The sequence below is a fragment of the Python bivittatus genome, unplaced genomic scaffold (genome assembly GCF_059951505.1).
Source record: "Python bivittatus isolate LINGU-HERP-01145 unplaced genomic scaffold, Pbiv_v1 ctg000220_np1212, whole genome shotgun sequence".
Taxonomy (NCBI): Eukaryota; Metazoa; Chordata; class Lepidosauria; order Squamata; family Pythonidae; genus Python; species Python bivittatus.
Window position 1 is genome coordinate 10,114,489 of NW_028277048.1, and position 21,971 is coordinate 10,136,459.

The window sequence follows — 21,971 nt, forward strand, 5'->3', positions numbered from 1 at the left end:
ATTCTGTCGGGATCCAGACAGGCAACTGTTTTTTTACCATAACTGCAACTACCTGCAACTTCACGGGAAGCAGAGAGATAAGGAAAACATCTAGTAATCGTCCGGATTTTTGTAGCCCAGATCTGCTAGCCTTAGTTATAAAACTCCAACCTGCTTCGAGCAACTTTTGAAACAAATACAGTATATAAGAAATCAAGTGCTATTGTAATACTGGATAGGCTCCAATTTTTGAAAATCTGATGTGACTGTGCATAGAACCTCTAATTTAGAAACACGGTATTTGTTATAGTTATTGTTGCTGTGTCCTAGCTTCCAAGAAACCGGTGGCTGTGCAACCAGTTCTGGTTTTCTCCTAAATGCCCAGTCCTTCGATCTTCTATCTCCAGCGTGGCACCTCCTCGCCACCTTCAGTTCTCCCGTGTATGGCATGGAAAGAGTTAAAACTCTTTCCTTGTGCCGGGAGATTCCTTCCCTTCATTGTGACGTTAGTGCACTGGCCACGCCCCTTCTGAACGTTCATACAAGATGGTGGATTTTTCTCTCTGACAGGTAGGAAGGGGGTTTTTTTGCTCCTTCTTTTATATTTTCTTTCATTCCGCTGGTCTCGTTCAGCTCCGCCCCTCGGTGGTAGACCAGTGGGCGGGTGGGCGGCTGGAGCGTGCGCCTTCAGTCATGTGCAGTGGTTGCCCCCGTGTCATTCTGGACTGAGGTAAGAGTAAGGACTGCGGTTCCCCCCTCCCCCCGTTATGGTATCTTCCCACGTAGTGGGAGCCCTAATGTGAACAGGAGGTGCTTCAGTTCACTCCGTCCATCCTCTTCCCAGCCGTCCTGACTGACCCCCGCCCATTCCTCGCTTTAGGATCGCTTTTGTGGGGCGGGGATCCGTAAATGCCCTCGAGGCCCTTTTCCCGTTAGCCCAGAGGAGCTTCTCGGGCTTGAGCAGGTGAACGGGGCGTGACAGTTCCTGGGTTCTGTTGCATTTTGGGGATTGGTTCAGGCGATCCAGCGTCGCGCTGGCAAAGGTGTGGCGAATCCTGGCCCAGCGGTTAGCGCAAGAGTCCAAACCAGACTCTCTAAACCAGACTCTGTGCCTCGGGAATGTTGCCGAACTGGCCTGGATTTGGCCTACGGCTGTGGTTTCCTTTCTAGGTCGGTGGATTTTTCTCTTCCGCAAGTCTCCCCACCCACCTTGCCATGGATTCCCTTCCCTAACTAACTTGGTTCCTCAGCTGGAACCAAGAGAGCCTGGGATGGAGATGACTAGATAAAAACAGCTGCCCCAGAAGTATCTTCCTGCTCCTGCTCCTGCTCCTGCTCCTGCCTGTCAAGGAAGTGTTTGTCTGAAGAATTTCCCTTAGTGGTGAAAGTGAGCAGGTACACCTGGTCCCTTGTACCTGCCAAGAGGTAAAGAGTGTTTAGGTAGGGCCACAGTTGGGTGTGGCCCTAGACACTTGGATGAGTAGCAGTCCTAATGGCACTCCTGTCAGTGTTGGCCCTGATCCAGGGGAAAGGTTATTTATGGGGGGGGGTTACTATCGTTTATATGGCACTCTAATCCAAACAAAGCTCTAAGTGCCTTAAACGATAATACAAACATTTGAATAAAAATAACAGTCAGTAGTCACTTGTTTGTGAGATGGGCAGCTGTATAAAAATGATGAATAAATAAAAATAAACAAACAGCAAAACAAAACAGTAGCACCCAAGACACAGCCAACAACTTCCAACCACATACCCTCATCACAAATCTTTTCCCCAGATGCTTTGGAATAACCGGCTTTTAATGGTGTTCCAAAACATAATAGTTCTCATAAGTAAGTTTCCTTGCAGTGAGGGCATGTGCTTGAGGACATTTCATGTGCATGAATAGTTCATTTGAATTGGGCTTCCAATGTGGCATCTTAGCAGCATGTGAAATCGGTCCCCCTGAGCCAGCCACTTACTTTGCTGAGCGACTAGAAGCTTTAAGGAGTTTATTTCTTAGATTAATGAAGGTGAGAAAGAAACCCCTAGTCTGAGAAATAAAATCTAATATGTCCAAGATCCTGCAAGGTGAAAAGCCATAATAAAAAACACAAATGGCATCCATGCAAACCAAATTAAAATGGTTTCTTTTAACTGGACTGTGTTTAGCGTGAATGACATCAAAGGATTTGTCTGCATGAGCCGCCTTGATTGCCCTCAAAAGAGCGGATGTTCACTTGATGTTCAGTGGGGAAGAAAAAGGCATCTGTGTGGGTCAGTGTATTCTCTTCTATTAGCTAGCACATCTCCTGAGAAAGATTGGGATGATAAAATCAAAACCAGGGCTTAATCCAAGTGAGCTTGTTTAACTTAGGCTGCTATTCTGTTTGCAGCGCCTGCATTTCAACACTGAAGATATCTTTGTGAACGAACTTGTCTTCACTCCAGTCCTCATTTCCTTTTAGTGTTAATAAGGAAAAAGAATCGCTGTACAAAGATCTGCCTCCACTCCAGACGCAGCTGTGTCTAAGCCGAGACTTGGCTTGATTGACAGGTGCAGTGCAACTTTGCTCCTCTCTGCTGTCAGAAATGAAGTACTGGGGTATATCTGAAATCTGCAGGGCTGTTTCTCCTCTGGCACTCAAGACGATGCACAGGATGTCTGCTGGGCCCCCTTGCTTTTAGATTGGTGTGGCAAATTTGTCACTCTCCAGATGGGTTTCCAGCATCCCTTAGCATTGGTGATACTCGCTGGGGATGTGAGATCTGGAAGCCTTCAGTAACTACAAGACATCAGGTTGGGGAATTGTTTCCTTTTTGACTGATACACTGAGAATCTTTGTTTTATTGTGTACTGATGATGGATTTTGTATCCTAATCCTGATTGTAAACTGCCTTAATTGGTTTTAATAGAAAAAGGATTGTGATTATTGATTACAAACAGATTGAAGAAGAGCTACTAAAGGGACATTTATCCTGTAGCCAGTTCCTTCTCAATTTGGGTGAGTCTTGTAATTACCATTTCCACTCACACGCCTGTCTTGCATTTCTACTTCGGGGTAGTAGTTTATTGCTTACGATACCTATGATTAACATGGACTTGAGTGACAAAACTGCTCATTTGTTTCCTTCAATAGAAAACTCCTTGTGCATATACTTCCCACATCATTAGAGAACAATTTGACAGCAAAATATTTTCATCTAAGGAAAGTAGCTACTGAGGGTTAGGCTTTAAACCGGAGCAAGTCCCTACAGTTGTTACATAAGAGCTGAGCAGAAAACCCTTGGACAAAGAACAGAAGGGACATTGGATTTACCCTTGAGGGTCTAATTTTATGACCTAAGATAGAATTAACCCTAATTTATTTGTGTATGCTGCTCCCTGTGGACTAGTTTGGAGCAAGCGAGCTATAAATATGATAAAAGTGTACATAAGCAGAGAAATATATGCGCGCATATCATCCACTTGCTTCACACACAGATACAGAAATATATATATAGAGAGAGAGTGTCTACAGCAGTTGAAATTTAAAGTTCTCACTGCTGAAGACCAAATGCTGCTCAGAATATGAGCCAGTGTGGGTGGGCAAGTGTATATATTTATTTTACCAAAGCTGCTTACAGTCTGACTGTGTTGCTGTTTCCTTATTGTCTTCATTTGTAGTATTCCGGCCCTGGGTTCTGTGCATCTATGTGACTACCCACATCATTTTCTCCCTGAGGAAGAAAATAGCACTTAATTAAATACTGTCTATCACATGATCTTTAATGTGCTGGTGGTGCCCTCGGAGCCGTTATTCTCCCATTTAATCAAGCAAGTGACAAATGGACCTTGATAAATAGGTTTTCTAATGTGCTGTATGGCATCCTCCCCCAACCTGATATCCAACTTCAGTTCCTATCAGCCTTAGCTGGCATGATTAGAGATGATAGGAGATGTCGTCCAAGGTCTGGAGGGTACTAGGGTGAAGGAAAGGGACTTATGAATTAAGGGATCAGCTGTTTTGCAAAAGTTGATAATTACTTTGTGAGTGAAGTGATGGCTTAGATGGGTTTGTCAGTTAATGTGCAACCTCTTTACGTAAGAGGATTTGGCTTCTCTGGCCTCTGTCATCTCCATATGTAGTTTTTCAGTGCTTATAGATTATTCCTAGTTTTCTGTGAAGCTTCTTCCCCTTCTTCCTTGGGGATGGACAACAACTTCCTAGGTAGCACAGAGAAACTGGCTGATCGAGACTATCCCTGGTTCTACCACAGCTGCAGAAGTTCTGTCTGTATTGCACTGTTGGTCAGGACTTCAAGAAGATTCTACAGCCTCTTGGTCCCTCATGTCATGTCTGGGGGCAAGTGTTCCTGCTGATGCACTCCTTGGCTATCATCAGTGTCTCTGCCTTACCTGATTTATAAGAGTGGCCTTAACATACCTTCATTCCAACATTCCAAACGTCCCCACGGACATTTATGGATTTGGGGACTAAAAGGGGTTAAAAAGGAAGGGGAAGGGAAGGGAATTACCCCCCCCCCAAAAAGAGGGAGGGGTAAGATGGTAACTACTTGATAGAAAGAAGGGCGAAAGTCATAATTCTATATTTTCTTTTTTCTTTTTCTTTCTTATTCTTCCTTTAATTCTTTATACTTTTATTGTATTTAACAATTCTAAAAATAAATAAATAAATAACCATTCCAGATGTCCTTGCAGGTCCAAAACAATTGGAGACCCTTGCACTAAAATCTTAATGCGGGAAACCATAAGGGTCTGTGAAGAGCAGAACAGAACAGATCCTTCAGCTGATAGCACTGAGTGATAAATCTATGTTCATCATAATGGGGCAGCAATTCCCCCCCCCTTTTTTAAAACCATAACCTCATAATAGTTATTTAAAACTCACTATGGTGTATCCATGATGTGATGAATATTCACCTAACACAATTAGGAAGCATAAGGACATCAAATGCTGCATTACATTGACTCACGCTACTGATTCATCATCATCAGTATCTCCAATGATTTATAAGGCTCTTTGGGTTTTCAAAGAAAGTTGTTTTCTAGCTTTGTCTGGAAAGACCAAGCATTGTATCTTAGCCTGTTGGGAATTATAATTCAGCAACATCTGACTGCACAATGGTAATTCCCATTGAACCTGGCATGGGACTGACAAATAGCCCAGCATTCAGAGAAAGTTTGAAATGCTTCCTGATCCGTCTCTTGGTCAGCCGGAAATAACAAGGCATGGGCCTCACTTGTGAAGAGGCTGAGTTAGAGCACAAGATACGTACTGCATCCTCTCCTCACAGGATCTCCCCACGAGAATGGGAGGGGTATGAAATAATACTCCAGCCAAATTTCCTGTTGGACAGTTTGCTCATGGAGTTCAGTTATCCCAGATAGATAGATAGATAGATAGATAGATAGATAGAGAGAGAGAGAGAGAGAGAGAGATAGAGAGATAGACAGACGGAAGGAAGGAAGGAAGGAAGGAAGGAAGGAAGGAAGGAAGGAAGGAAGGAAAAAGAAAAAGAAAGAAAGAAAGAAAGAAAGAAAGAAAGAAAGAAAGAAAGAAAGAAAGAAAGAAAGAAAGAAAGAAAGTTCTCTGAAGCTGGGAATGCAGGTTAAACAAGTCTCTCCTCATTTGATTTGCCTCTTTCAGTCAAGAGGGTGCAAACAAATTGCTGTCTTCCAGTGATTGGACATATTATGTAGTCTTGTACACCATGCACACAGGTGAAAATGCCTCTGCTATATCCATTTGGGTCTGTTGTCTGTCTTTCTTTCTCAGAATCACCTGCATGAGGCGCAACCTACACTCCTCCGGCTCTCTCTCCAATGGCTTCTCTTCACCTTCTCCAGATCGAGACCCTTCAAATGGGGGTAACAGTGAGGACATCCTGCCTTTCTCAGGTAGCCTGACCACAGTGATCGCTTCTTGCAGGAGAAGATTAGGAGGGAGAGCCATGGCTGAGAATCGGAGCACTATTAAGGTGGATCTTCCCAATCAACAGCGAACAGTGGTGAGTTAGCCATTCAGACAGCTCTGCAGAGCAAAGGATCGGGTGCTTCCTGTTGATTAAAATGTTTGGCATCCCGTAAGACAGGGATGCAGACCCTCACTTTCCAGATGTTTTTGGGCTACAACTTCCATGATCTCTGGCCTGGCTGGCTAGGAATGATGGGACTCCAACAACAACTAGAATCCCAGGTTCTCTATCTCTGCATGAAGATGATGAGCTATGACTCCCGCTAAGGCCTGATCAAAAGTGGGCTGTGCTTTAGCCAAGCAGAATCACCACTCTTTTCGTGTTTGTTTACCTTTTTTAAGGAGAGAAAAAAAATTGGAGGTAGAGAATGAGAGAATAGCAAACAGACAGGGAAAGAAGGAAAATCTCAAAAAGGAAGAGTGAAAGAGACAAAGGAGGACATATGTGGTAATAAACATATGTAGTTTCCATTGTTTGCAGGTTGGAGTTGAAAGTAAATCTTGCTGGTTTCCATTGTAATAAATGTTTTTTTAAAAATAATCAGCTTTTGTTGTACCATAATTATATGGCAGTGTTTTAAAACCAACAGCAATTTGTTTTGTGATTTGTCTTGATTGGTAGAGTTTAAAATTTAGAAAAATAAGTTATAAGTAATTCTGATAAATGCTCAATCAAAGGCTGAACAGGATGAGACCTACATTTTTATTTGTACTGAAAGGGAATTGAAGTTGAGCACAACTATTCAATGAAAGCAGGGAGCCAGAAGAGTTCCCACTCTGGCATTGATGAAAATTATCATGACTAAACCTGAACCAAAACTAGTACATGAAGAAAATAAAATTCTGCCAAAATTTCAAGCTGTGGATTTTGGCTTTGAAGTTTCACTTTAAAATTTGATCAAGCATGAGTTCTATGCATTTGTTAGCTATTTGCTTTAAAATAATTATTTTAGGTCCTTAGTATGACAGTGTCACAAACCATCATTGATAAAACAACTCACCCCATTGTTCATGACCTCCTGGGATCACAAGGCATCCCCACTGAAGAGTAAATTCAGACCACTTTTGCTCACCTGCTTTTTACCTGCAACCTACGGGTTGAGACTCTGGGGGCATGGCAGAACAGCAAAACATAGGAACCAAACAGAAAAAAAGTGCAGCTTTTCTGGTATTTGTTGAGCAGCTGAGCATATTCCTTCAGATGTGCTGATGGATTTCAAGTAGTATTACTGTACATATTCAGTTCAATTGTGCCTGCTACCAAAAGTGTTGAATGTTATCCTATCTCAGCAAGCAAGTGCTGCAAAATAGTAGAACCAATTATGGAGGTAGGAAGTAGCTACACATCAAATATTCAGCCAGCCTTGAATATTAACTCTGAGGGTGGGGCAGGGGGGCTAGGTGAGGAGATTTATGGGCCAAGGGACGACTCCTCCCCCTTAATTACTGTGTGGAACTGGCTACTCAGGAAGGTGCGGGACCACTATAAAACGGTGTCCCCCACTCCCAAACCTTGTCAGGAAGTTACCATGATTAGTGGCAATGAATGCTGCCAAGAGGTCTAATAAGATCAGGAGGGCCACTGTTGCACTATACAAGTCCTGACAGAGGTGGTGTACCACAGCGATCAATGTACAGTAGTTTCCATCATATCCAGGTCTGAATCCTAACATAAAGATAATCCACTTCCTCTAGAACGCTCTGCAACTGTTGCCATAATAAATGCATTAGTCCTTACATGTCAGGATTCTCTCTTGCTTTAGTAAACCACAACGGATTTCATTTTAGCAGCATTATTTAGGTTTGTGGTTTCTACTCTGAGATCTATATTACAGGGAACAGGGAAGAGGAAGTAGAGCTTAAACCAGATAGGAGCTCAGTGGAAAATCAGAATTGAAAGACCAATTTGACAATATGATCCTGTTCACTACCTTGACCACATGACTGTTCTGCTGCTTCCTTCTAGGTCACTGTCCGGCCAGGTATGACTGTGTATGACTCCCTAGACAAGGCCCTGAAAGTGCGTGGACTTAACCAGGACTGCTGTGTTGTCTACAGGAAAAGGGGTAATGGGTAAGTAAATGAGGAGGTTGATATGAGAAAGAATTGGGGGAGCCTTGAAACATCAACTGAGCTAGTTGTGTGTGGGACCAAAAGCTGTCTCCTGCTACTCTTTAAAATGGGCAGATCATCTTCAGTTTGTCTCCTCTCTGTTGTTTTTGCAAGCATTCCCCATAAGTAGCATAAATAAATATCCAGAAACAAAGTCCAAAGGGGTTTTACATGTTCTTACAAGGAATTACTCACAAGACCAGATGTCTGCCTACTAGTAGCAACTCCATCTCCAGCTTTCACTACAGTGTGGGGCTCTGGTTTTTAGTTGTGAAGAGAAAGGAAGAGAACTGTCCAGTCACTGAAGTATGAAGTAAGCAGAGTTTTGAGACCCAGACTGCTAAACCTGGAGTTTGAATTTGATCCCAATTTTAGAGTGAAGAAGGGCTTGCTTTGCAAGCTTCTTCCCAATTAGCCTATTTGCCCTGTTCCTGTTCCTATTCCACACAGTCTTCCCTCACAGCCCACTTTCTCTCTTTTAGGAAAACGTCCCCTTCAAAGGCACACTTGCCCTCCAGGCATATGTGAGATTCTAATTCCACCTAATTTGACAATTCCCCCTTCTCTCACAGAAGTTGTGTGCAGCTTTTGTGCAGCTTTTGTCTCCTGAGCTGTTGTAACGTTTGTCAGCATTCCACAGTGAAGTCAGAGCTTCTTCCATCATTGCCCCAAACGCAATACAGGAAAAAGCAGATAGGTTGGAGAGTATTTGGGGGGAAGAAGTTCTTGAGAATGTAGAACAGAAGTATATTTGAAAAAAGATGCCTGTTTCCCTCACTGCCTGCTGAGGATGGTTTACCCGTTAACAGTTTTGCTATAGTAAGGTAATATTTGGGGCAAAGGAGAGGATTTCACGTTTTGGTTCCCAAAATCTGCACCCTGAGTACTAGTGACCTACATGGAACTCACCTACATGTGGATACACTTTAAATGTTGGGGGTATACGTCTTTCTCTCTCAAGTGGGTTATTTTGCCTCCGAGAAGCAAGTATGAACTCCAATTTCAAAGCTGAATGGGGAGGAATATGAGATCGGTAAGCTTGGGATCACAACACTGGATGATGATGCTCTTAACATTTTTTTTCCCCCTGAGCAGGCGAAAAACCATCACAGATTGGGAGACAGACTTGGTCAATCTGGAGGGGGCTGAGCTTTCTGTAGAAGTTCTGGAGGATGTACCTCTTACTATGCACAATTTTGTGAGTCCTGCAAAACCCTGCAAAATCATATTAACTTTGCTTGAGTGACCATAGCCCTTTTCCAGGATACTGTATAAAGTGGGTGGGAGATCTATAACCTTGCAGATATATTCTTGGACCAAAGCCCCGCCCCCCATTAATGATTGTGTATCCTATCGCTGGCGGGGAGTGATGGGTATGGGAGACCAGCAGCTCTCCTGGAGGTTTCCCATCTCTGTAAAAATACTTTAAATTCCTCTGTCCCCAAGTCCAACTATAGCAAGTCAAGGATCCTTTGAGGTTACACTGTTCAGCAAAATCACCTGCTCCTTACTGGATTGTACCATTACAGCCAAGAGCATTAAAGGCTTTTGATAGTCTGAACTTATTTGTTTCTGAATTGGTATGACTTTGGGTAATTTTTCCAAATCTCACCACATACTCTCTCAGCCTACTGAACACCCTCAGGCAGATACCAGCCCTTCCTCCTCCACCTCTTCTCTCACATTTCTGATCCATTTCTTTGGACAGGTCCGCAAGACCTACTTCAATTTGGCCTTTTGTGATTTCTGCCTTAAGTTCATGTTCCATGGCTTCCGTTGTCAAACATGTGGCTACAAGTTCCACGAGCACTGCAGTAGCAAAGTGCCTACAGTATGTGTGGACCTGGCTACAACCCACAAACCGTGAGTATCCCTCCCTTTGGGGCCATCCCTTTCACCTGCAGTGAAGATCAGCTCATAAAAACTGGTCTGTTTGTTTGGTATTGAGAACAATTTATCTCCCTTGTAGTGTTTACAGCCATGAATTGTTGCAAGACAATGTCCCCACTACCCCTGTCCAGCATAGCTACAAACCCACGACCCCTCAAGCAGTCAGGTAAGACACTTGTTCGTTAGACAACTGTGTTGGGGCAGGTGATCTGGAACCCTCCACCAGGGGGCAGTATGACACCAGAGAGAACAATACCTAATTTCCACTCCACTGTCACAACCTAGTAATCTCAATATGTGTTAGGACAGCAGCAAGGTCATTAGAAATTCTTAGAGTCATTATCTCAACACATCTGGAAACTACCCAGATGAAAATGCCAGTACTTCCAGGGAATTGTAGATAATTGCAAGGGGAGGATGCATGTTAATACATCACCAAGTTCTTCTGTTGTGCTAAGGGTTCACACTAAGATGCTAAGATATCATGTGGTTTATTTGGTGTTGGCTTAGCATGTGATGTGAACCCAGCTATTATTTATTTCAAACTCTGCTTATTAGTTTAGCATGATATGTGAACTTGGAAATAAAATAAATCTTCACCAACTCATCATATTTGTAAACTAAGAAGAAAAAATATAGACCATCATCTGGGCAAATTGCAACTGTCACAACACATGCTTGAGAAGTTCATGAAAATGGTGGTATTTATATATTTTAAAGGGAACAATTCCTTGATTCCATTTATGGAGAACGGACATGTACACCCTGCTAAAGAAGAAAAAAACTTAAGGAGAACTCACATGATGTATTTAAGAATAACGGTGTAGTCTTGATATTTAAGTATTTTTCATTTGGAAAGTGAATAATTCTGGACTTACGGGGAAGTGATGTCAGATGCGAAGCTGACAACCATGGTGGAACAAGGAGCCAGCAAATGGATTGGCCCCTCGGAATCCAAAAGCAAGGAGAGGACCAGGATTGCCCACAAGCACTCCATACAGTGGCTCCCTGCAAAAAGACCATAAGACAGCAGTCTCAGGCAGGTTTTAGAGCTCTGGAAGCTGAGGGAATAGCCATCTTTGCCTAAGCTGTGGTTCAGAGCCTTCATAAGGACACTGGGTTTGCATACTTCCTTTCTTAATCACTTTTGGAAATTGCTTGATAACCACTTTTTGGATATTAAGAACCTTCAAAAAGGCAAGTTTCATTACACTGGGTGAGCTTCCTTCTATCCTTGATGAAATAAATTGTATGTAAGTTTAAGGACTTAAAAAATTCTTATTTTGGAATAAACAGCAAAAGGATGATTAGAACGTTGATTTTGGAAAGTTATAAATGGGCTAAGGGGCCAGGGGGACTTGAAATAAGATTTGAAATTAATTACAAGAATCCTTCCTATGGGTTGTTAAAAAAATTATTTAAAAAATATATGAAGATTTTGAAAGTAAGGAACCTTCCCATGGGAAAATGTTGATCAGAAAGAAAACATGATAAGAGAGGACTTTGCAGGTTGGACACTAGAGGAAACCAGAAAGAACTAAAGATTATAATTAAAAGAGAAGGGACCCATTAATACAGAATGAAGCAAATTAATCTATCTGGAGGAATTCAAGGATGTTTGGGAACAATGCACTCAGAAATTATTTTTAAGATTGTCTATTATTATAAAGTGGATTAAAAAGAAGTCATAAAAGAGGAACAGATTTTACTGGACAAAATAGAGACTGAGGCTGATTCAAATGTGGATTTGAAAATGGATTTTAAAATGTCAGGCTACAAGAATCATATGGAAAAAGATGTTACAGTGTATTTACAAATGAAACTGGCTAACAGCTTAATAATTAAAAGGGACATACAAATAATAAATCAGAAGAGTGACTTGGATGACTTTCTCATCTTGGATTTACAAAAGATACATGTTAAATTTATGAAGGAATTTCTGGGAAGAGATAAAGAGAAAATGGGAAGAGATCAACTTTTCAGACACTATATAAAGGGAATAAAGTTCAAGATTCTTAAAGGTAAATGGAAGGAATACAAAGGAGGTTTATTTGACCAAGGTTAAAAAATATATATATATTGTTTTTTCTGGTAGCTCTTAATGGACTTTTCCTGACTAGGACTGAATGATGAGGTTTTAAAGATTTGTTTATAGATAAGAGCTAATATATGGGGAAGAAGAGATCCTTTGTTGTATTTTAAAAGAAAGTGATTAATTACTATATTAAAAGGAAAAGAAAAGAATATAAAATTGGGTTATTTGATTAAGGTTAAAATATATATGTTATTTCTCGTAACTCTTAATGGCCTTTTGCAGACTGGGATTGAATGAAGCTTTAAAATTTGTTTATAGATAAGAGATGAGATATGGGAAGAAGAGCTGTTTTTGTTGAAGTATCAGAGGAGGTGATATGTTACTGAAATTGTTTGCATTTGTCTTGATGAAGAAATGCATTTGTCATTTCTTTATATATCTTTTTTATTATTTTTTCCTTTTTTCTTTTTCTCTGCACTTTTTATTTTATTGTTTTAACTTTTTACATTTTCCTTTGTATTATTTTTTTATCTATGTATCTGTAAATTTCAATAAAATTATTTTTTAAAAAAGAAAGTGAATGACTCTTATCCTCCTTTTCCTTTGCAGCTCAAACAAGCAGTCACCCCTCAGTCAAGATACCTTCAACTTTCCCAGCCTTCATGGTGACGGGCGCCTACAACGGCACCGCTCAACTTCTACCCCTAATGTCCATATGATCAGCACCACCAGCCCTGTGGACAGCAGCATCCTAGAGGTGAGGCCCATATATTCTTGGAGCATGAGCTCCTCTCTGAAATGTTTCTTTCTCAGATTATTTTTGCCCACTAAGTGTCACCTAGATACAAGTACCCATATGGCTTTGCAGCAAGTGTGAAATCCAGAGACTGGTCTTAGTGAGCTAATACCTATTGGCCAAAATTTGTCTAGGTATGAAAACATGCGGGTTTTGCAGCATACTTATTTATAGGTTCATCTCCCCAAGATACTTGGTACCTTTTTAAGTATCTTTATCTCCTAGTTAAGAGATCATAGGTCTCAAAAAGAGTAGGCCTGAAAACTAGGTTTCTTATTCTGGGGTCCATTTTACTGATCCATCAACCTCTGAAAGGTAGACCTAAAACTTAATTATTCTGATGTAGTTTACCTCACTGGATTTTGTCATTTGTCTTTTTTCAAATAAGATACTTGAATTCAGATTTTTAAAAAGCATCTTGAGCTGGTATCTTTCAGCCTATAGATGGATTCTACTCTGGTGAAATGGTTCACCATACATTTTCTGTATCTAGAAAATTAGATGTGGGAAATCAGGATTCTAAATTAGTTTGGTGAATCCATGACATTCTACTTTTTATGTGGAAAAGATCCTTAACCCATTTGGCTTTCTCTGGGGATGGAATTGAACACAGAAGTATTCACATGGGAGCCTTCTGAAATCGTATAGTATAGTCCTATCTGTTTACTATCTCGGTATGAATTAGGGCTAATGCTTTGCAGAAAAAGTGATATCAAAGCGCAAGGAAGCCACCGTGCTGTGTAGAGAGCCTAGTTCTTTTTAGACAGCCACTGAGCACAGAGTCTTCCTTTTCCTTTTTCAGATCATATCCAGGAACCACAACACAGAGGGTGAGTTTTTCAACAAAGTAGTAATTGAATGGGGTGTCTTGGAGATGGATGGGTGTTCTCTGTGGGTTGCTCTGTACTGTAGGCACAAATGGAGCAGGGATAATGATATCTGAGAATGATTTAGCATTGATAATCTTTCATGGAAAGGTTAGGGGAGAACAGCATCATGCAATAGTGGCTGCACTAGCTTGCTATCACACATGCAGAGATTCTTAATATTAACAGGATCACGTTGTTTGTGATGAGAGAGATTGCTGGAGATCCAGATGATTTACCACCACAGATGGCAAGCATGTGGTTCTCTGGATGTTGGGCTGCAGCTGACCATTGGCTGTGCTGGCAGGAACCATTAAGGCTTGGAGTCCAATAGTATCTGAACAGCCTAGCTTCTACTCCTCTGCATTCTGCAGAGATTGATGTAAATCTTTTCAAATGCCTAGAATCAACCTTTCAGTTATAGGAAGATGCAAAAATATATTCTAATACAAAATCTAATGTTGCTACATTAGTATTTGCCCACTTTTTTAAGTAACAGACAAATTTACGGGAAGGTGAGACAATCTGTTAATTGGACTTAGAGAAGACTTAAGTTAGTCTCACTGATTTTTGTGGTTGTATCTGTTTTAGAAAGTCTGAATTCAACCTGTAGCATGATATTACAAATGTGTTGTTACTGGACAGATCCTGGGTGACAGTCTGTGTCTTCTTATATGTGCAATTGGAATTAAGCCATATCTTGTGATGATGAGTTCCATAAATTCATGCAATGTGTGAAGAAACCACGCTCTTTCATTAGTCTGGAGATTAATATCAATCCAGTTCCTGAGATGATCCTAAATTCTGTTATGAGAAGGATAAAATTTGGTTTTCCAATCTATGCTTTCTGTGAATTCATTTTTATCTAACTTTTTTTTTATAATTGGAAGTTTCTTAACAATAAAGAAGTGGGTGTTTGTAAGGGTTGTCTACGTAGGAGTAAAGTCCTCTTTTCCTCTCATCACAGCAATAAGTGGGCCTGATTTGCTTCCTCACACCCCGCCAGCTCCCCCAGTTTCCAGTGCACCTGCTGTTTCTCCTGGTCGACGTTCCCCACACTCGAAATCCCCAGGCGAGTCTCCAAGAGAGCGCAAGGTCCCTTCTGAAGACAAGAAGAAGCCTGTGAGTATTGAGGTGGGAAAGTGGGTAATTTGGCATGTGCTGCTTGACTTCAAAATGGTAGCCACAAGAAATGATAATATCTATACCCCTCAGGTAAGCATAGTACCAGGAAAGAGTAATGGCAGGGCTGTTTGGGTGGACCAAGGGATGCTACAGGGTTGATACCAAGGGTTTTTGACAGGAGAAGTCAAAAACAATGTGGGAACAATGTGTCATTGTGGCAACAGCTGACATTGTGACTGCAAACATTTCCTCTTTCTCTTTGGCTCCTCTTGGCGCCACCTTGCTTTCCATAGAAATCCTTGGGCTATCGGGACTCAAGCTACTACTGGGAGATTTCCCCAAATGAGGTCACCTTGCAGAAGCGCATTGGGGCTGGATCCTTCGGCACTGTTTTCAAAGGCCGCTGGCATGGGGACGTGGCAGTCAAGATCCTCAAAGTCACCAACCCCACCAGTGAGCAGGTGCAGGCCTTCAAGAATGAGATGCAAGTGCTCAGGTAGGCCGAAGACATACATGATCTGGCAGCCATTTGGAGGGAGGCACCTTGCTGAGCTAAAGGCCAACCTTGGAGACTTTGCCTAGGAAGCTCCTGTCCTGACTCCTGTTTCATTCCTTCCTTTCAGGAAGACACGTCATGTGAACATACTGCTCTTTATGGGGTTCATGACTCGACCCAGCTTTGCCATTATCACCCAATGGTGTGAAGGCAACAGCCTTTATCAGCATTTGCACGTGCAAGAAACACCACTGGAGATGGTGCAACGGATTGATGTGGCCCGACAGACAGCACAGGGCATGGAGTGAGTATAGAGACATCAAGCCCTAAGGCAGCATGTTTTTGAACACCAGTTGCAAAGGAGGAGGAGAGCAAACCATAAAAAATGTTGCTGGTTGTGGTCTATTCAATCATTCAGCTAATTGCTATGGAAACCTAATAATCCATCAGAGTTTATAATAATAATAATAATAATACATTTATTTATAGCACATCTTTCAACAAACAACAATTCAAATAATCACAAACCTTGAAACAATAACACTATAAAAACATAACCACCACCCAATAAAAATCCACCAATTTACAATCAGTAAAACATCAGGACTAATTAAATGTGCTACCAAAATCACCAGTGCAGCAGTCCAGTTAAGTAATGTAAGAACTCTTGCAGACCGTGATTAGGATTGGCTTTTTGAAATCATCTGACCTCCAGAACCAACTTTGGTGCTGAGGTTTCAGCCCAAACTGCCTGCAACGGTTTTTCCCAACCAAGCATCTTCTAGTTACGTTGGGGCTGCAGCTCCCAGAATACCTAGCCTGAGGAAAGCTGGCCTACAATATTCCTGGTGTTACAGGCACAGCCTAAAGAATCAGCACTTGAGCTGTAGGATTATGTTGAACTCCACCACATCCAACCAGCTGTAGGCAGAGGTCATAGGATGCCAGTGGGTTTGTAATAAATTAAGTATCACAGAAGGAGAAGGGAGTACAGGTAGTCCTCAGGTTACAATAGCAATTAGGATCAGAATTGCCATCACTAAGTGATGTGTTGTAAAGTGCGATGTCATGACTGTCACTTAGTGACGACAATTCCGGCAGTCCTAGTTGCCATCGTTAAGCAAGGACCTCATGTGACTGTGACCTCTGACTTCCTGCCAGCTTCCCCATTGACTTTGCTTGTGGGAAACCAGCAGGGAATGTCGGAAATCATGATCACGTGACCACGGCTCTCTGTGATGATCATGGCTCTCAATCGCGAGCTGGGCACCGACCACCTGGATTACAATCACATGACCACAAGGGCACTGTAATGGCTAGAACTCTGAGGACCCATTGCAAGTCATAACCCAAGGACTACCTGTATGTTCATGGGATCTGAGTTCTGAGAAATGGATCTGATAAACAGAAATGGCCCTGTGGTAAACGGTGAGATGCCTGAATCAGGGAACAGAAAAACTCAGCTAAAAAGAGAATCCCTTACTCCAGTTATTTATAAAAATAATAACATGCATGCCCACTATAAATGCATGCAGGCACACAGGGATGTGGGAGACACCCATGAATGATTATGTAAAGAAAATAATTCCTTGTCTCTTTTCCCCAGTTACCTTCATGCTAAGAACATAATCCACCGGGACCTCAAATCTAATAGTATCCTTCTCTTGCAGCTCTCCAGTCTGGGGTGGGGATCTTTGTTTTAGGAGGTCTGAGTAAATTAGAATTAACTAAGAGGCAGTATGTCAGGGTAGAAAAAAGAGGTTTGTACTACATTGCAAATTGCAAGTATTTCCAAATGTGCATGATACAAAAGTCAGACTTTGGGGACTTTAGGTCAGGAATAGGATAGCTGTAAGATTTGGTGCTTCTTGTTGGACAAGTGATTAGCCACTCAGCCCAAGATACCTGTGAAGTTCCTTCACCTACTGCTCCCAGATATTTTTCTGCATGAAGGTCTGACAGTGAAGATCGGTGACTTTGGCCTTGCCACAGTGAAGACACGTTGGAGTGGTTCGCAGCAAGTGGAACAACCCAGTGGTTCCATCCTCTGGATGGTGTGTATGTTGGGAGGAAAAGCTTTGAAACAGGCCAGGGTTGGAGGAGAGAAGAAGAGATAGGTAGCAGAAAGTGCATTTTCTCTAGAAGACAGAAAAAGAAAGGTTTGGCTTACCCCACAAGTGAATCTTAATGCCTTCCCACTGGACTCCCTCAGGCATCTGAAGTGATTCGAATGCAGGACCCCAATCCTTACAGCTTCCAGTCAGACGTCTACTCCTATGGAGTTGTTCTCTATGAGCTGCTCTCCGGGACCCTTCCGTATAGTCATATCAACAACCGGGACCAGGTAAGAAAGGGAGGAAATGCTGGGACTCAATGGGTCCAGGCACATCCTTTCCCCAAATGCTCCTCACTGGCTATTCAGTGTAGCCAACAGAAAGGGCTCAAGTGATCTTTCAAAGCAGCCAAGGTCCTTGCTGGGTCTCCCCATCTTCTACTGGTGGTCCCACCTCCGTCTAAAATGTTCTTGAAGGATAGAGGCTATCCTATCCAGATAGAAAGTCCCCCTTTTTCCTAGAAAGTTCATGTTCAAAAATGGGCCTGATCCAGCCCATAACTGCAGAGATAAACATCCTGGAAAATGCCTCCAATGCCTTAGGCCAGTGTTGTCCAAACTTGGCCGCTTTAAGATGAGTGGAGTTCAACTCCCAGAATTCCCCAGCCAGCATGGCTGACTGGGGAATTCTGGGAGTTAAAGTCCACTCATCTTAGAGCGGCCAAGTTTGGACAACATTGCCTTAGGCCATGGCATGGAATGCTGCCAACTCCTCCATTCTAAGCTCCCCTCACTCCTGGTCACGTGAGCCAGAGTGGAGCTATTATTGGAGGGTTGGAAAGAATGTCAGAAACTGCTTTGCATAGTTTCTCTATGTTGTTTCTAAAGTAACAGTACATCTCTCTTCTTCTAGATCATATTCATGGTCGGTCGGGGGTATCTGTCCCCCGACCTTAGCAAGGTGCCCAGCAATTGCCCCAAAGCCATGCGCAGGCTTATGAGTGATTGCCTTAAATTCAGGCGTGAAGAAAGACCCCTCTTCCCTCAGGTGAGTCCATAAGGGGTTGGGATGCCAGGTGCTAGAAGTCTCATCAGAATGTAAGTTCCATCAACCAGGGTGATGTTGTACCTGGTCCAGAATTCTGATGGCCAGCCACACATCTCTGAGAAACTCACCAGCAAGATGTCATGGCAGAAGGTATCTCCAGCATCTGGTATTCAGAGGTACAGTGCGTCTGCACATGGATTTGTCTGTTCCTCTTTTGAAGGTGTGGCGTATTTTTTGCCATGATGGCCAGTAGACAAATCTTTGAAGATAAAACAACTAATCATAATGGCTATATACTTCATACATGATTTCTTTGACTTTCAATTGCTGGGAAATGCAAGCAGAAGATACTGTTATTGCTCCTATCTCCTGCTTTGGTGGACTTCCCAAGAGATACTGGCTGGATCAGAATGAGCCTTCAGGCTGGTGCTGTACAGCATTTCATACACTCTTGTCACATCAAGTTCCCTAAAATTAATTATGTAATTATTAATATTGAATTACAATATTAATAATTAATTGTATGAAGAAATGCTTTATTTCATGTGTCCCAAAACTGCTGATGTGGAATTTCATTAAATGTTACAGCAATATGAAAGAGAAAGATATACTTTCTTCTCTCCACCTTCTCATCTCCATATATAACTATATAAACTGCTACTATACCTGGCCACACTTTCATTATTTTCTTTCTAAGACTTTTGATTCTAGGACAGGTTAATGCGGTTGCACTGTGTCTCTATGTTCTTTTTAACCTATAACTTCTCTGTGAAAACAAAACAAAACTCCAAAATCATAGAAAAGCTAGAGGCTTGGAGCTATATAAATTATGCAGATCTTCATATAATGTTTGTTTCTACTTCTACTTCATGCAGCTGTGGAGAGAGGGAAAAGAAATAGGAACAATACAATAAAATGAATGAATGAATAAATGAATAAAATAGAACAATACAATAATATGATTAAATAAATAAATAAATAAATAAATAAATAAATAAATAAAAAAGAAATAGGAACAATAATGTGTGTATTTACACATTTTCTCTCTTTGTCTGTGTCCTACACAGAGAGACAAAATTCTGCTGAGTTTTCATAACCTTCAAGTTCTTTTTTTTTGCGCCTACCAAATAGCAAGCCAAAAGGGTGGAATTTTGCTTTTCTAAAACAGGCAAAGGGAAGCTGAGATTCTGTACATGCTCTAAGAGTTTTCGTGCTATTTTTACTGAGTCCCTTTTCTGGCTAGGGCTCCGGAACTCAGCTCTGCTCAGCTAGCATTCTGTGGGATGCTGGTTCCAAATGAAAACTCCTTGTCTTCTCTTTCAGATCCTGGCCTCCATTGAGTCGCTTCAGCACTCTTTGCCCAAGATAGAGCGCAGTGCTTCTGAACCTGCACTCCATCGTGTGGCCCACAACTGACAGCTTTCGCTCTGTGGCTCTGCAACTGATGTGAATGCAGAGAGCAAGGCTGCTGAAGGCCACATGCTCTTCGAGGCCAGTAGCTGCTGTGCTTAGCCCATCCTGCAAAGACAGGAATCTGGTGCAGTCAGGGCACCTGGCATTGCATTGTCTTCCCCACACCAATGGACAGAGGGAGTCCTGGACTGAAGAGTTTTGTGTGGACTGATTTCTATCCTTAGTCCTGTGGCTCCAAGGAATTCTCCAACAGCAACCGCATTGTTGTAACGTGCCCACTGTAAGGTGATTTGGGCTCCATCTTCTCCAGGAGCATTTTTTAAGGGGCTCAACCTGTTTCAGGAATTGTTCTTCATTTGTTTTGAAAGTTAGAAGGAAGATGTAAAAAAGAAACATGATGATCATGATAATTAAAAAAAAAAAAGCAATAACAACAAGAGTAACTACAATGTGGGTTTCGCAGACATTCCTTGTTTTAAGAAGCAAAGTGGAGAATTATCAGGCAATGATATCATAAAGCCCTGCCTGGTTTAGGGACTTCATCCATGTGTTCCTCCATTCCTATCAAATTACAGATCTAAGACTGCATCAGGAGAGAAGTCTTGCCAACCAGTCCTTCATTTTGGTGGCTTCCGGAGAGTTTAGTCCTTTGGTTAAGGCACCAAGCTAGAAAGCAGGAGACTGTGAGTTCTACTCCCGCCTTAGGCCTGAAAGCCGGCTGGGTGACTTTGGGCCAGTCTCTCTCTTTCTCAGCCCAACTCACCTGACAGGGTTGTTGTTGTGGGGAAAATAGGAGGAGGAAGGAGTATTAGGTCTGTTCTCCGCCTTAAGTTATTTATAAAAATAATAAAGGCAGAATAAAATATCTAAAAAAAAAATTGTATTAACTTGAAAGGGAGATGCTGCTGGATACTACCAGAATCTCTAGGCTTTGGTATCAACCCATTAATTAACGTTTCTGGCTTTTTCACCCTATTCCAAACACCAAGGTTTTTCATGTACATGCACCTACATGAAATAATACATTTAGTGAATGCGACAATCACAGTGTTACCCTGTGAAAGCAAAATATCTCATGCTCTAGGGTGACACTTCCCATACCAGACACTCCTAAATAATATCAGCTCAGACACACTCCAAAATCAGTTTAAGAGCTGCTGTGGTAGTGAGAGAAAAGGAAACAGAAACAGAGCTGAACAATGTGGGGGTGAACGGTTTTCCTCAGCCCTGGGGGATCTAGCAGCATTAAAAGGAAATAAAAAGGAAGAAAATCAGCTTAAGCTACACTAACTTTATTTAATAGTGAAATACTAAAAAGTACAATGCCAACAGCAAAAGAAAAAAGATACTGATTACAGTGAAGAAAAATATATATATGTATATGACAGTGATGAAAAAAATTAAATCTGACAAAAAAGAACATGAACAGAGAAAGGGAGAAAAAAGATCCATATAATAACTATAGATAGCAATATAAGTTTAATTCAATCTTCCACATTTTAGGAATATAGTTAAAGAACACATTCTTCCCAAAATTGTCCTGGCACATGTAACAATTTGAAACCAGAACAAGGCTATAGCTGGGCAGGACCAAATCCTATGAGTTCAAGATCCCTGAAATTTCTTATAACACCACCATAAAAAATTGATTGTCTATCTCTTTTAAACCTTCTTTGAGGGGTCCAATGTTTTCTGAGGAGTTAATTTCATTTTTAGGTCATAAAGATATTTGACATTTCTTAACACTTGGACCCAGTGACTCTCCAAAACTGGATATTCCAATTCTTCATTCATTCATTCATTCATTCATTCATTCATTCATTCATTCATTCATTCATTCATTCAGATATATAACTTATAATTTCATTTTATTTTCAAATTTCTTATAAAATTAAATTGTTAAACTTTTTAGTATTTCACTATTAAAGTTCACCGTGTAGACTGGCTTCGTGCTAGTCTCTCTCTCTCTCTCTCTCAGCCCTAGGGAGAAGAAGGCGAGGGGGAACCACTTCTGACATCTTGCCAAGAAAACTGCAGGGACTAGTCCCGGCAGTCGCCAGGAATCAACACGGACTCGAAGGCATAAAAACAAAATAAACACCTGCAAACGAAAGCATGACAGATTTTACACATCCAGAGGTTGTGGTGGCATTGAATCAATTTGGGCGGGGGGGGGGAGGAGGTACTACTTTAAAACC

At 41.6% G+C, this 21,971-nt stretch overlaps 1 protein-coding gene across 1 annotated transcript; it reads left to right on the forward strand.

Annotated features, from left to right (window-relative positions):
- Nucleotides 1-493: 493 nt before the first annotated feature.
- Nucleotides 494-21,880, forward strand: ARAF (A-Raf proto-oncogene, serine/threonine kinase). The gene is made up of 17 exons (XM_007438298.3): nucleotides 494-549; nucleotides 2,358-2,518; nucleotides 5,742-5,973; nucleotides 7,906-8,012; nucleotides 9,147-9,249; nucleotides 9,760-9,914; nucleotides 10,021-10,107; nucleotides 12,586-12,733; nucleotides 13,575-13,602; nucleotides 14,606-14,760; nucleotides 15,057-15,259; nucleotides 15,387-15,563; nucleotides 16,866-16,912; nucleotides 17,195-17,313; nucleotides 17,472-17,603; nucleotides 18,226-18,360; nucleotides 19,684-21,880. Exons 3-17 carry the CDS (start codon nucleotides 5,752-5,754, stop codon nucleotides 19,774-19,776), a joined length of 1,911 nt encoding a protein of 636 aa, XP_007438360.2. The 5' UTR covers nucleotides 494-549; nucleotides 2,358-2,518; nucleotides 5,742-5,751; the 3' UTR covers nucleotides 19,777-21,880.
- The last annotated feature ends 91 nt before the right edge of the window (nucleotides 21,881-21,971 follow it).